The following is a 15,622-nucleotide window of genomic DNA, read 5'->3' on the forward strand; positions in this document are numbered from 1 at the left end:
ACAAGAAAGAGATATATCCGCTGACAGTGACCTGGGGTTGAGGCAGCCACTAGGGAATGGAGAAGTAAGGCAGAGAGTGGACCCTGTTTCTGTGGGGCCTCCTCTTCAGCTCTGTTGTTGTTGTTGTTGTTGTGTGTTTTAGGGCTACACCTGTGGCATATGGAGGTTCCCAGCTAGGGGTCGAATCGGAGCTACAGCTGCCAGCCTACACCACAGCCACAGCAACACCAGATCTGAGACACATCTTTGACCTACACCACAGCTCATGGCAATGCTGGATCCTTAACCCACTGAGCGAGGCCAGGGATTGAACCTGCAACCTCATGGATACTAGCTGGCTTCGATACGGCTGAGCCACAACTTTTTCAGCCCTGGTTTTACATAAAACCACTTCTTCAGAGTTATAGTTTTTTGGTGAGGGATGGATTCCCCATCTCAAATCTCTCCTCTGGTCCAGAAGAGCTGATGCTGAGGTTGGTTAGACTCATGGGCCATGGTTCCCGGAGGAGGAGGATGAAGGCAGAGGGCACTTGACCCACAGCAGTGGCCTGAATGATTCTCGGGTCACTGGCACCCATGGGTGAATCCAATGGCCTCGTGAGACCAGCTCAGACTGGCCTGTGGTCGCTGATGGCAGACATCTCCCAACCCCACAGCCAGTGACTCCACACTGGTAGCTTGAAATCAGCCACGGTGGGAGTGTTCACAGGATGGAAACCAGCAAATACCTACAAATCTGGGTTTCCTTTTTTCCTGGAGAACCAGTGGTTAAATATTTACCAGCACTGCTGGGTGAATCCAACTGGTTTCGTTTCTTGGAATCACATCTCTTTCTAGGTGGAGAGGTGTATTCAGTGGTGCATACTCTAGAGCACAAGAGGTTGGGGCTGGAATGGGACGAAGGGAGAGGATGCTGGGGACCCAGCGAAGCAGCTAATGCATCGGCTTGGCTTTCCTGAATACCCTTCTTTGAAAAGACGGTAGGAGTTCCCGCCGAGGCTCAGTGGTTAACGAATCCGACTAGTAACCATGAGGTTTTGGATTTGATCCCTGGCCTCCATCAGTGGGTTAACGATCTGGCATTGCCTTGAGCTGTGGTGTAGGTCGCAGATGTGGCTCAGATCCCAAGCTGCTGCGCCTGTGGTGTTGGTTGGCAGCTACAGCTCCAATTTGACCCCTAGCCTGGGAACCTCCATTATGCCGTGGGTGCGGCCCTAAAAGAAAAAAAAGACAAAAAAAAAAAAAAAAAGAAAGAAAGAAAAAGAAAATGGTGAGTAGAGAGAAAGGGAGAGGCCCTCCTAAATATTACCTATCAGTGAAGAATGCAGGTGGTTCTGTTTGTTTGATGTAGGCTGTCTTTCAAGTTAGAGGCTTTCCTCCAAGGCCTGGTGATCCTTGGTGGGAAGCAGGCCATTTGGCACATGCACCAAATTTCTCCTGTCTGGAGCCAGCGTGGCAAGGATGTTGGGGGGACGGGGGGATCTCGCCGTTTATATGTAGACCCCTTAACTCCCTGATTTCTTTCTTCCTGGTTGTTTGCTGTTTTTTTATTTTTATTTTTATTTTTTTTATTTTTAGGGCCACACCTGAAGCATATAGAAATTCCCAGGCTAGGGGTCTGATCAGAGCTGTAGCTGCCGGCCTATGCCACAGCCACAGCAACACTGAATCTGAACCGCATCTGTGACCTACACCTCAGCGCAATGCCGGATCCTTAACCCACTGAGTGAGGCCAGGGATTGAACCATGTCCTCATGGATGCTAGTTGGGTTCTTAACCCCCTGAGCCACATCTCCCTGGTTTCTAGAGCAGCCTGTCTCTCTTCCCAAGCTGTACCTAGAGGATAAGACCTCTTTAGTTCAAGTCTCCAGAATGACTTTCCACCAGGGTCAAGAGGGGACAGGACGGCTCGTATCCGTTCTGCTGCCTGAGGAGGGCCTCCCGGGAGCCACCTGCTCCTTACACGAGCTTCCCACCAGACTTCCTATTTCGGCCCCGCCTGTCCTGCATCCCAGCCTTCAGGGCACCTTCTGCACCCACTTCCCAGGCCTCCAGAATTCTGTGGCAGGAACAGGCTTTGTGTCTGTCCCAACCTCCACATCCTCCTGCTCTTTGAAAGCACATAGGTGTCAACACTGCACTCCGTTAAAACACCACCCACCCATCTGCGTTCTGTTACCAACATTTTATTAGAACCTCTCATCTGCTGTCTTCTTTCTCTTGGTCTCTGTGGATGTGTAGCTTTTAAAAGTTTATTGCCACTCTAGTGGGATTTTGAAAAGAGGTGGCGAGAAAGGCAAGTTTTCAGTCTACCAAAAGTTATATCTTGGAGTTCCTGTTGTGGTTCAATGGGTTAAGAACCCGACATAGGGTCCATGAGGATGTGGGTTCCATCCCTGGCCTTGCTCAATGGGTTAAGGATCCAGCGTTGCTGTGAGCCGTGGTGTAGGTCACAGATGCGGCTCAGACCCCAAGTTACTGTGGTTGTGGTGTAGGCCGGCAGCTGCAGTTCCGATTCCCCCTAGTCTGGGAACTTCCATATGCTGCAAGAGCGGCCCTAAAAAGCAAAGAAAAAAAAGTCCTTATGTCGCATCAATCCTCCAACAGACTCTGGGTGAACACCTACTGCAGGCTGAGTCTTTGGGCTGCAAAGATGGACTAGGATGCTCTCACTCCTTCCAGACCCTACAGCCTTCTGGGGTGGGGACAAGGCCAGCATCTTTACTTCCCAGACTGATCCCCCCTCCTCTCTTCTGCAGAAGGTCGCCCCCTTGAGGTTCACCTTGGTAGAGCACCCTCCACCCATGCTTCCAGGAAACCTTATAGAGAAGTCTGCCCAGGTGGGGTGCCAGTCCGGGTGGAATTGTCCAAGGAAGCCAAGAACTTATGCTCGGGGCTCTGTTGTGTTTCTGTGGTGGTGGCGAGGGGGCGGATAGGCAGGCTTGGAAGGGATCAGTCCTTTGGGATTGCCACCCATCCTGTCCCTTCCGGGAATGGCTTCTACCTCTATGTCCCTAGTCCACCAGCTTCCTCTCCTTGGCACTATTCAGCAGGGTTCTCTCCCTCAGGCATGGCATCTGTGCCAGGAGGGGGTCCTGCAGACAGAGCAGCCAGGGGAAGCCACCAACCCCTCTCCTGTGTCCACGGCATGGGCCGTCCACCCTGCCCTTCTGTGCCCTTCTTGTTATCCACCTCTTCCTGGATGCCTTCGGGTGGATGGCGATCCTCCCTGACTTGGTGTCCATGTCTTGGGGGAAGGATGGAGAGAGAGACTCCAGAGGCCACTGAAGAGGGAGTCTGGGCTCTGGGGTTGGGAAGCCATGGGATTCCATTCCTGGGCTGAGACAGGGATGGGGCCCCACACCCAACAGAGGGGGATGACCCGCCTGTCAGTGGGAATGGCTCAGGCTGGAGGGCCGCAGTGCAAGGCACTGGACTGAGAGGCTTATAGGGGCCTCTGGCTCCATCCAGGTTTTCCCCAAAGTTTTAAAGACTTAGGCTAAAAGCAAGGTGATGAGGTGGAAAAGCTTTCGGTACCACAGCTTAAAGTTTTTGTGGACTGGGAGGTCTCCTGTGGCGCAGCAGGTTAAGGATCCAGCATGGTCACTGCAGAGGCTTGGGTCACCGCTACAGCGCTGGCTCCATCCCTGGCCCGGGAACCGCCGCATGCTGTGGGCGGGGCCAAAATATTTGTGAACCCAGAATGTGCCTTTTCTGCCCCCAATTCCTCTTGTCTCACGGGGAAATAATAACACCCACCCCACAGGACTATCATGAGCTTCTTTATCAAGCTCGGCATTGTGCCTTGAAGGCAGTGGACGTTTCATAACAGCTCCATCCCATGTTAGCTTTCTTTAATCATGTGCACATTCATTCATTTATAATATTTTATTGAGCTCAAGCCCCCATCAGTCAAATGTTACTCTCAAAAATGTAATTGGGGGAGTTCCCTGGTGACCTAGCGGTTAAGGATTGTCGCTGCTGTGGCTCAGGTCACACCTGTGGCGCTGGTTTGATACCTGGCCTGGGAACTTCTGATGCCATGGGCGTGGCCAAAAAAAATAAAAGTAATTGGGGATTGTTTCATGAGAAGACTGTTCACAGGTAAGGGGGCATAGTTAAGGGGCTGGTCTTGTGCCCAGAGGATGGCAACACAAGGAAGCCCTAAGCCTGAGGGTAGAGGGAGAGGCTTTGTCACAAGAGCTGGAGAAGGCTCTGGCTGGAGCTGTGCCTGAAAGTGGAAGAAAACAACCAGAGCTGGAGTTCCCGTTGTGGCTCAGCTGTAACGAATTGGACTAGCATCCAAGAGGGTTCAGGTTTGATCCTTGGCCTTGCTCAGTGGGTTAAGGATCTGGCATTGCCATGAGCTGCAGTGTAGGTCACAGACATGGCTCGAATCAGGTGTTGCTGTGGCTGTGGTGTACAGACACTGGCAGCTGCAGCTCCGATTCAACTCATAGCCCAGAAACTTCCATGTGCCACAGGTGCAGCCCTAAAAAGCAAAAAAAAAAAAAAAAAAAAAAAAAAAAAAAAAAAAAAAAAGGAAAGAAAAAAGAAAGAAACAAAACAAAACAAAAAAACACACCAGGGCCCCAACAGACCCAGCAGGGCGTGGGGAGGGGAACAGATGTCCAGCCCCTCTCTCTTCCCCCCGTCTAATCTCCTTCCAGTGTCTCTCAACAGATGAGCCCCATCTGAAGCCAGAGGGTCAGGGAGCTCAAGTGATCCAGTCCAGGGGGCCAGCCTCCTGGGGCTCTGAGCAGACTGAGAAAGGTGGAGAATGAGTGAGGGAGGGGGCAGATGGAATAACCAGCACAGGACATGAAATCCACGCTGCCAGGCAGTGGGAGATGGCCAGGGATGAGTAAGACAATGATCTCTACCTGGGGAGCTTGACTAGATTCCTGAGGGCTGTCTGGCAATATACAACTGCTCATAATTCCACAAAGAAATGAATCTTATGTCTACGTTGAAGTGTGATGGTCATAGACTCTAAGGAGACCTCCAAAGACTTCGCTTCCTGTGGTCCCTGCCTCTGTACAACCTCTCTTGGTGTGGGCGAGACCTGAGACTTGCTTCTACCTCAATGAATCTGGCGAAGGGGATGGGTGTCGCTCCATTAGGCTCCCCTACAGAAGATTCCATTTCAGCAGAGTGAAGAGAGAGTGTCTCCTCCCTGGCTTGACCAAATAGGCAGCCATGTAGAGGCACCCGTGTAACAAGCAACCGTGTTCTAGAAACTCTAGGCAGCCTCTAGGACCTGAGAGTGCCCTCTAGACAATATCTAGCAAAAAGCCAGCCCCTCAATCATATAGTCACAGTTGAATTCTGCCAACAACCTGAATAAGGTGGAAGTGGATTCTTCCCCAGTCAAATCTTCAGATGAAAACACAGCCTAGGAGTTCCTGTTGTGGCTCAGTGGTTAACGAATCTGACTAGGAACCATGAGGTTGTGGGTTCGATTCTTGGCCTCACTCAGTGGGTTAAGGATCCAGCGTTGCTGTGAGCTGTGATGTAGGTTGCAGAGGTGGCTCAGATTCTGTGTTGCTGTGGCTCTGGTGTAGGCCGGCAGCTACAGCTCTGATTAGACCCCTAGGCTGGAAACCTCCATATGCCACAGGAGCAGCCCAAGAAATGGCAAAAAGACAAAAAAAAAAAAAAAAAAAAAAAAAAAAAGCACAGCCCAGATGACACCTTGGTTACAGCCTTGTGAGATCCTGGGCAGAGGACCCCGATGAGCCACAGTCGGACTCCTGGTGCACAGAGGCTGTGAGATAATAAACATATGTCTTTTTTGTTTGCTTGTTTTCTTTTCTTTTTAGGGCTACACCTGTGGCATATGGAAAGTCCCAGGCTAGGGGTCAAATTGGAGCTGCAGCTGAGGCCTCTGCCACAGCTATGGCAACACCAGGTACAAGCCACATCTGCAAGCTACACCACAGCTTGTGACAATGCTGGATGCTTAATCCACTGAGTGAGGCCAGGGATCAAGCCCGCATCCTCATGGACACTATATGGGGTTCTTAACCCGCTGAGCCACATCAGGAACTCCTCCTCTATTTGGCTTTTTATTTAACGAAAGAGGAGGTGGTCCACATAGCAGAGGAGGGAGGGAAACAGGGAAGAGCCAGGACAGAGCGAGTGCTGTCTCTGGGCTTTCCCAGTACATCCAGCGTAAGACCACTTGGCTCCAAAAACAGACCAGCTTTGAAGCCTATGGCCAGAGAGCATCCCACCACTGTTTGTTAAGTAGATGGGCCCCTAAACTTGGCCCAGATTTCCAGAACCAGCAGGTAGCAGCACACCCAGGCACCTATGTGCCTGCACGCTCTCACACACACCCCAGGCCACTAGGCACACACCCAACATCCTCTATCCCCATGCCCTAGATGGTGATAGTGTCATGTTTCAAGTCAGACGGAGGGTGGAATTCAAGCCTCCCAGGATGGGAAAGAGGCAAACTTCAGGAATATGATTGTGTCAAAATCAGACCAGTGAGTGTGTGTGGGGGGAGAGGGCTATGTGTCTTGGTGCAGTTTTATGTAGGAAGGGATTCCCTCTGGCTGCTCAGAACCCATCTTGGAAGCCCACAAGCTCTGCATCACCCAGACACCCTCACATGTTAGCCATCCATGCTGTGATTGGAATCCCTCAGCTGTGACAGCCAAACGCAGTGCGCAGCCTAGATAACTGTACACGGCAGCCCTAAACAAGAGCCCACAGCTGGCCCAGCTCTGGAAGAGAAACCAGCTTTATCTCATTGGTATCTCAACTCCACACCTGAAGGCAGGAATCAGAAACACGGAGAGCCATTCCAAACAGGAGGAGAAGGGAATGGAGGTGACGGGATCAGAACAGCTGCTGGCTGGCCACCCACTTTGTCCCAGTAAGAAGGAATAAGGAGATTGCAAACTGGGTAAGAAAATCCTCTCACCTCCAGCTCAAGGCTGTAATCCTGGGCCTGTGCGCCTCTAAGCTTTGTTCTATTTTCACTCCTTTTCCCCAGGAGCCATCTCCATTGGCTGCAAAGATTTCATGGGCACTTTTAAACACCCGTTCTCTGGCTGCCCCTGGATTGGCGTGTAGGCTTGCAAAGCCCCCGTGACTGCTCCGTACGGCTGGTCTCCTCTCATCATTTCCCTGCACTTTGGGAATCATCAGGCCCTTCCTTGCTCAGATCTGGAGGACTTGGGCCTGTGAGCCAGCGGGGCCCCGTCTGAGAAAGCCCGGCTGCCCTGGGGCAGGGAGTGGCGGCAGAAGAACCGGTCTGTCTATCGTGGGCCTCGACAACCCAAGCAGCTGGGCGATGGGGAACGTCATGGATGGTAAGTCGGTGGAGGAGCTGAGCAGCACCGAATGCCACCAGTGGTACAAGAAGTTCATGACCGAGTGCCCCTCTGGACAGCTTACCCTCTATGAGTTCCGGCAGTTCTTCGGCCTCAAGAACCTGAGCCCTTGGGCCAGCCAGTACGTGGAGCAGATGTTTGAGACGTTTGACTTCAACAAAGTGAGCAGGGGTCTGGGTGAGCCACGTGGGAGGACAGCCCTGGCCGGTGTTGGGGGGGAGGGAGCGGGCGTGAGGATGGTGGTGTCTTGGCTGGAGGAGGGCAGGTTGATTCTATGGCAGGTTGCATGTCGACCTCAGGGATTCCAGTTTTCTCCTATCCACTGAGCGCCTCTTGTGTGTCAGGTGCAGGGGTTTCAGACACAAATCAGCCCTGGTTCCCCACCTCGATCTCCAGGGAAGACAGAGCCCCCCTTGCCCCCCGATCGGTGCACTCAGAGGCGAGATCCGTCAGCTGCTCCCTCTGCCTCTTCCACACCCACATCTCTGTTCACCCCGGGACAAATGTGAACACGTACAAGACAGTTGTAGAGCACCTACTAAGTGCTTGGCGCTGTACGTGGTCCTTCTGCTCAGGCCCTTGGATGCTCATGGGATGCAGAAGGAAGAAGGGTGGCGAGCCGTGAGCAGAGGGATGAGCTTCAGCCTGGCTGGTCTGGGATGGGTGCGTTGCTTGGGGCACCCTTCCCAGGAGTTTCTGTGGACAGAGAAAGGGACGGTCAGGCTGCCTGGTCACTGAGGAATCCAGGCTACTTCAAATCCCAAATATCCAGTGATGCCAGTTCATCTTAAGAGGTCTGTGCAGTGGTCCAATTATGTCGCCCCACCGAGTCACCTGGATGCATTGGGGGAGGACTTCCTGGTAAGATAAAGGGGGGACCAAAAGAAGGGTTAGCACTGTGAGTTTCAGCCCCTAGTTTTCATCAGGGGAGTGGCCTTGAACTCGTTTCCTCTCCCCTTGTATCTGTTATGGATGGTGGGAGCATTACTTAAAATGTCTGTTGGTTTTTCATAGCAAATCTTCCATTTCTTTGGAGCCATTCAGTCACGGTGTAGGGGTAGACCAGCCTAAATCCACACCCCCATCTCCCCATCCCTGCTGGTCCCCATCCCAGCCGGGGCTCCCTCGAAGGTGAGGGCGCCACACTGCCACGCGTCTACTACATGCCAGGGACAGGCTGCCCAGAGCTTTCCCAGCTCCCCACGCCGCCCACAGGAAGGGCTTCTAGGGAAAGCTGGGGCTCAGAGGCTATTTAAAACTCACTAATATTCAGGATCAAGGGGCCAAAGCAGATTATGGGCTTTGAGTCCCAGCCTCAAGGGCAGCTTTGTGGTACCTGAGGGCTTTCCTAAGGGGTGCGGGGTGGGGGTGCAGAGGCATGAAGACGGTGTGTGTGGGGGTGGCATCATCATGCTGGACCTCCAGAATGCTCCAGAAGTGATCTTTCCTGAAACAGAGGGGGCTGATTGATGGCTGAGCCTCAGAACCTTATACCCAAATGCACTGAAATAGCTTGGCTTCCAGCCTGCCAAGAAAACCCTTTGAGTCAAGACGCGTCTCCAGAAGGACCCCCGAAAATCACACACATGACACCAGGGAGGGGCAGCCCACGAACCCTGTACTTGCCTAACCTGAGTATTCATTTGCCATCTCTTCGATTTTCATCACAGGCAAGGACCACCTGTAGCATCCCAAACCTGACCTCCTCCGCTGCACACACACCCCTGCCTTAGGGCCAGGGTGCCGCCTGGGCCTCTCTCCCTCCAGAACTCTGCTTGGCTCACACCTCCCCCTGCTTCAAGGCTCTGGTCAAGGGTCTCCTTCCCACTGACACCTGCCCTGGTCTCCTGGTCTCAACCCTATTTAACTGGGACTAGCCCCGACCCTGGCATTTCCTAGTCCTCCCCTTTCCCCCCGAGCCCTAAACAGGGTATCTTCTAAAACAGGGTATTGACTAACGCTTAGCTCTTATGTTTATTGTCAGTCTCTCCTGCTGGAATGTGTGCTCCATGAGGGTAGGGGTTTTTGTCTGCCTTGTTCATTGCTGTATCCTTTGTACCCAGGGCAGTGTCTGGAACACACTAGGTGCCTAATCAATATTTTTATATGAGTGAATGACTGCATGAGAAATTACCAGTCTTATGGAATAGTTATGTATTATATAATATACATTTTTTAAAAACATTTTTTAGGGCTGCATCTGAGGCATATAGAAGTTCCCTGTCTAGGGGTCAAATTGGAGCTGGAGCTGCAGCTGCCGGCCTCTGTCACAGACACAGTAATGCAGGATCTGAGCCATGTCTTTGACCTACACCACAGCTCACGGCAATGCCAGATCCTTAACCCACTGAGTGAGGCCAGGGATTGAACCTACATCCGCATGGACATGAGTCAGATTTGTTACCGCTGAGCTGCAACAGGAATTCCTATACATTAATTTAAATATATACTTGCTAAACTGAAGAGCGTCTCTGCCAGCCAATGGCATGAATCACACTTTGGGCAACCTTGCTTTCACCCATTGCCACAAGCATAAAGCAGTCGAGCAGGCTGGCTATGAGATGGGACACAGGACTGGGAAGCTTTGCTACAGAGGGGAGTTGAATGGGGGGAGTGCAAATGACAGTCCCATGAGCCTATTTTTTGTAAATGAAATTTTATTAGAACACACCACTCCCATTCGTTTACAAATTTTCTATTTTATAAACTGGAAATATTTACTATTTGGATCTTTATGAGAAAAATTTGCCAGCCCCTGAATCAGAAAAGAGGTGTAGGGAGTTCCCGTAGTGGTTCAGCAGAAACGAATTCAACTAGTAATGAGGAGGTTGCGGGTTCCATTCCTGGCCTCGCTCAGTGGGTTAAGGATGTGGTGTTGCCGGGAGCTGTGGTGTAGGTCAAAAACGCGGCCTGTATCTGGTGCTGCTGTGGCTATGGCTGGCAGCGGCAGCTCTGATTCGCCCCCCAGCCTGCGAAAGTCCATAAGTTGCATGTGGGGCCCTAAAAAGCAAAACAACAACAACAACAACAACAAAAAAAAACGAGAAGAGGGTTATATCCTAGGGTGGGTGGGCAGGGTTGGGGGTATGGCTGTGAGTGGGGATGGACCTGGGTAACTAGCATATGCTTTGCTTACCTGCCAGTTTTGCCTGGGCTTGGCTGTGCCCGGCAATCCCACAGGTGCACACAAATCCATGTAAATCTGCCATCCTTGCATCTGAGCGCTGGGTGGGAATTAGGGGACCAGTTTCTGGACAAAGCTTTGTCATTCACTCGCACGTGGCCTGACCCTTCTCACCTTCAGCTGTTCCTCTGAAAACAGGGACAAACATACCCAGGGGTGGTTGTGATATTAAATGAGGAAAGTGAGCAAAACACAAATTACATGAAGCATGAAAAAAAAGGTTAGTATTGTTGTAGTATTACTACTGAGCCTAATCCAGACCACGACCTTGAAACCTGCACACGGCTGTTCCCGTCTCAGAACCGAGGAACTGAGACTCTCAGAGGTCATGTGACTTGTCAAAGGTCACACCTTTCCTAAGACATGGTTTAGATCTTTCTGGCACAAACACCCATATGTTTCCATTGCCCCCTCTTGGCCTTTTTAAAAAATTTTTATTTATTTATTTTTTTAAGTTTATTTATTTATTTTATTTTACTTTTTTTTGGTCTTTTTTGTTTAATTACAAAAATCACAAAATTTAAAAAATTTTAGGAGTTCCCATCGTGGCTCAGTGGAAACAAATCTGACTAGCATCCATGAGGCTGCAGGTTCGATCCCTGGCCTTGCTCAGTGGATTAAGGATCTGGTGTGGCTGTGGCTGTGGTGTAGGCCAGCAGCTACAGCTCAGATTCAACCCCTAGTATGGGAACTATCCTATGCCGCAGGCATGACCCTAAAAAAAGACAAAAAAAATTTTTTTTTAATTACCAAAAACTTAGGGCTCATTGTGAAAGTTTCTAATAATAAATATAAAAAATGAAAAGCAGATTTCCTGTTGTGGCTCAGAGGTTAACGAACCTGATTAGTATCCTTGAGGACGCAGGTTCAATCCCAGGCCTCGCTCAGTGGGTTAAGGATCTGGCATTGCTATGAGCTGTGGTGTAGGTCACAGATGCGGCTCAGATCTGGTGTTACAGCTGAGGCTGTGGTGTCAGCCGGCGGCTGCAGCTCTGATTCAGCCCCCAGCCTGAAAACTTCCATATGCCATGGGTGCCGCCCTAAAAAGGCAAAAAAAAAAAAAAAAAAAAAGCAAAATTATCCTCACCCCATGTCCCCAGCCCAGAGGAAACCTCCTTAGCAGTCTTCTTCTCCAAGCCTGGCTCCATCCTGACAACGAACCTGAGGAGAGGGTTGGGCAAGGACTGATTGATTAATGCATGTGGGAGAGCCCTTGAGCACAGACAAGCACCACACAAATGTTCATCACAACTCCTATGCCCACTGTGGGGCCCAGAGTGCTTACAGCCTCACCATGGCCAAAGACCAGCACAGAACTGGGAGATCTCAGAGGGCAGCCGGCCCAACCTCTGCCATTTCCCTAATAACAGTTCCCCAACCTCTGCTTGCACACTTCCAGTGATGGGGAGCTCATTACTACACGAGACACTTGCCTGTTAGAGAGTTCGTCACGCGGACCCCAAATCTGCCTCTTGGTTAACTTCCTGATTTCAGAGTCATGGTTGTGAATAACCAGAGGAACAGGGACTGGACTCCAAGTTCACATTCTCTGAGTCCTGTACTCCTTTCCTTAGCGCTCAGCCTCAGCAAGACAAAGGCTTCCCTCTCCCAGCTTCTCTTAGCTTGGCGGGAAGGTGGGGAGTGTGGGCAGAGGCAGGCCTGTGCTCCCTGCTTCCCTGCCCCATTGGGAAGGCTGGTAGGGCCGGCAGAGGGCCAGCTGCTGACCATTTGGGGGATCCTGGAGAAAAATTGCACAAAAATGTCTTGTACCACTTTCCCCCATGGCCACTCCCTCAAGACTCAGCAAGGTCATCGCCTCCCCCAGGAAGCCTCCCTGCTGCACTTGTCCTTGCAGAGCTGGCCGCTCCTATTCTGTGATTCCATAATGTCCTGCCCAGAGGTATTGTCATTGAATATACATCATGATGACATAGTGATCTCTTTATAACAAATTGATGACAATAATAGTCATAGTAGTAATAATAATAGCTAATAATAGGTTTAATTATGTGCCAGGCAGTGTTGAGTGCTTTTGGTACCTGGACTCATTCAAGTCCACAACAATCTCGTGGAAGTGGGAACTATTACAGTTGAGGAAATTGAGGGCCAGAGACATACTGAATCCTTTGCCCCAGATCCCACATGTTCGGGGGTGAAGGCGGGATTCAAACCTGCGTCCTCAACACTGAGCTCCCATCAGGACAGGGGTCTATCTTACTGGGTTCTGAATCTTCAGACTATCACAGCACGTAGGAGGGGCTCGGTAAGGTTCAAAGAATAAGGGGAAGAATGAGAAAGGCCTGGTGCCTCCCGAGCTGCCTCTGGCCCTACTCTGTCTCCTCAGCCCTCCTTTAAACCACCGCCTCACCCCTGCAGCTGTCCGGGTCTCTCCTCCCGCCTACACACATCTGCCCCCCCCCAAAAAAAAACAGGAAAAGCTGAAGTGTGAAGATCACCTGGAAGCAGCCAGTTATGACTAGGACCAAAACACCTGTGAAGGGTTAGCATAAGCCATTCACAGCCCAGTGGCGGTTGGTTAACCGGATTTGATTAGCAGCCTCTGCTGCAAGCAAGGGGGGCAACGAAGGGGGTGGGCGCCAAGGGGGCGTGGTCTGGGCTGCCGGGGCGTGGCCATGGGCGTGGCCCGGGAGAGGCCGGGACAGAGTGGCCTCAGGCGGCGGCTCCTCTCGCCCAGGACGGCTACATTGACTTCATGGAATACGTAGCGGCGCTCAGCCTGGTCCTCAAGGGGAAGGTGGAACAGAAGCTGCGCTGGTACTTCAAGCTCTACGACGTGGACGGCAACGGATGCATCGACCGTGACGAGCTGCTCACCATCATCCGGGTAACTCCAGGTGCAGCGGGCTGGGCAGGGGCGGGTCCGGAGCTGAGGGCCCGGGGCTGGGTCCGCTCGAGGAAGTGCCTTCTCAGAAGGGGACAGGATTGGGACGAGGCTCCTGGCGGTGGCTCGGGCCTTCACCAGCTGCTTGACCTGGGCCAGGCTCCCTTCCCTCTCTGGGCCTCGGTTTCCTGACCTGTACCCAGAGCTGCAGAAGTGCTGCCCCAGCTGTGCCTGAGGCCTCAGGCGCCTTGACCTCTACTCGCGGCTGTTGGGAACTTGAGGCGCTCTCTTTGCTCCATCCCCAAGGCTGAGACGAATTAGGACGGGTCCTCTCACGTCTCCTTCTTCCCTCCCAGGCCATCCGAGCCATTAACCCCTGCAGCGACTCGACCATGACCGCGGAGGAGTTCACTGATACCGTGTTCTCCAAGATTGACGTCAATGGCGATGGTGAGCCGCGCAGAGGGCACGAGGGGTTGGGTTACTGGGGATGTCGCCAGGGAAGAAGGGCAGGAGGGGAGGCACAAAGGGGCCGCTGCTGGCTACCTCCACCTGTCTCGGCCCCAGCCGCAGAGCTGGCTATGGGGGATCCCTGCCCCAGACTTTGGTCCCTGGGCCCGCGGTCCTCCAGCCGTGGTTCTGTCCCCTTTATGAGACTGCAGCTCTGGGTCCCGGATCGCAGACGTGAACGCCTTCTGCCCATGATTCCCTTTCTCTCTACCACAGGGGAACTCTCCCTGGAGGAGTTCATGGAGGGCGTCCAGAAGGACCAGATGCTCTTGGACACGCTAACGCGAAGCCTCGACCTCACCCGCATTGTGCGCAGGCTCCAGAACGGAGAGCAGGATGAGGAGGGGGCTGGCGGTGGGGAGTCTGAGGCAGCGGAGGCAGCCGGCTGAGCCCACTGCCCTGTGGCTTCTGTTTTGGGGAGGGGATGTGTGGTGGTGTCTGGTGTCGCATTGTTTTAATACTAGGTAGGTAGAGTTTACTGAACTCCAAGGCTCAGCTCACCTCTTCCCGGCTCACAGTAGCAGCAGAGCGGCAGGGACCGGAGCCTAGAGCTGGGGAAAGTGACAGATGGTTCTGGAACCTTCTGTGTGACTCAGGTGGAGGTGATTGCTCCCTGCTGGGGGCAACCTTCAACATCTGGCCCCTTCTGGCACTTCCTCCGGCTTTACCACCTCCTCCACTGAGCTTCTCAGTTCCACACACTTCCAGGTAGAGAAGCTCTGATGTGGAGGTGGGTTTTCCCTGGACTCAAATGGACTCCTACAGATCTGGTGGCTGCAGCCTCCATCTGGGCGCTGTGTCACACGCCCATCCTGCCCCCAGGATGTGTGTGGTCTGTGTTGATTTGTTCCCCTTTCAGCAAGCATAGGTCGAATACCTACTTTATTAACGCTAGATGTTAGAGGTGCAAAGAGGACAGTTCTCATCCTCAAAGAACTCACAGGCTAAGCATCAGTGTAATAAAATATGCTAAGAGAAGCTATGATACTATAGAAAGTCCTCCTTTATCCAGAGGAAACCCACATTTATTCAGAAGTGACTGTGCCACACCCTCATTCTTCCCCTGCTGGCCCCTTGGTGGCATGTGGTTCTCATGGTTCCCCACAGGATTGTGACTCATTGCTTATAGCACATGTCCTCATCATGCCTAGTCTAACTCTTGCTGAAGTGACATCTGACATGGGTTGGGAAGTGGCGCAGTCTGTCGCAGGTGGGCCCTAGCCCCATTCTTTGCACACCCCCAACTTTAGGGGTCCAAGAACCTAGGGAGAGACAGGCTGGAACAGTTGTGATCATTTTTTCAAAGATGCTTTCTTCTGAACCTGGAGACTTCAGCTGGGTGTGGGGGAAGTTCAGGGAGTAAATAAAAATCCAGGGGTGAGAGGGGGCAAACAAGGGGAAAGGGCAGGGGGATGAAGCCCTAGCTAGGGAAGGTGGAGGTCAGAGCCTGGGGCAGCTTGGGAACAGAGGGAGTTGACCCTTTTTTTTGCTTGCCTTTTCTAGGGCCACTCCCACGGCATATGGAGGTTCCCAGGCCAGGGGTCTAATCGGAGTTGTAGCCACCGGCCTACACCAGAGCCACAGCAATGTGCTGGATCGTTAACCCACTGAGCAAGGCCAGGGATCAAACCCGCAACCTCATGGTTCCTAGTCGGATTCGTTAACCACTGCGCCACGAGGGGAACTCCTCTGCTTCCCCTCTTGGTGGCTGCCTTGGGAAAAGCTGGACCTCAGAGCTGG

General features: G+C 52.3%; 1 protein-coding gene across 3 annotated transcripts; it reads left to right on the top strand.

The window, feature by feature from the left end:
* GUCA1A (guanylate cyclase activator 1A) lies at positions 781-14,864 on the top strand. Of its 3 annotated transcripts, XM_021098694.1 has the most exons (6): positions 781-980; positions 6,787-6,916; positions 7,007-7,507; positions 13,226-13,375; positions 13,729-13,822; positions 14,099-14,864. In XM_021098694.1, exons 3-6 carry the CDS (start codon positions 7,307-7,309, stop codon positions 14,269-14,271), a joined length of 618 nt encoding a protein of 205 aa, XP_020954353.1. In that variant the 5' UTR covers positions 781-980; positions 6,787-6,916; positions 7,007-7,306; the 3' UTR covers positions 14,272-14,864. The 3 variants fall into 3 exon arrangements, with proteins under 3 accessions (XP_020954353.1, XP_020954356.1, XP_020954355.1); XM_021098697.1 differs by having other exon boundaries at positions 6,787-7,507; XM_021098696.1 differs by lacking the exon at positions 781-980 and having other exon boundaries at positions 6,011-6,916.

The sequence above is a fragment of the Sus scrofa genome, chromosome 7 (assembly GCF_000003025.6).
Source record: "Sus scrofa isolate TJ Tabasco breed Duroc chromosome 7, Sscrofa11.1, whole genome shotgun sequence".
Taxonomy (NCBI): domain Eukaryota; kingdom Metazoa; phylum Chordata; class Mammalia; order Artiodactyla; family Suidae; genus Sus; species Sus scrofa.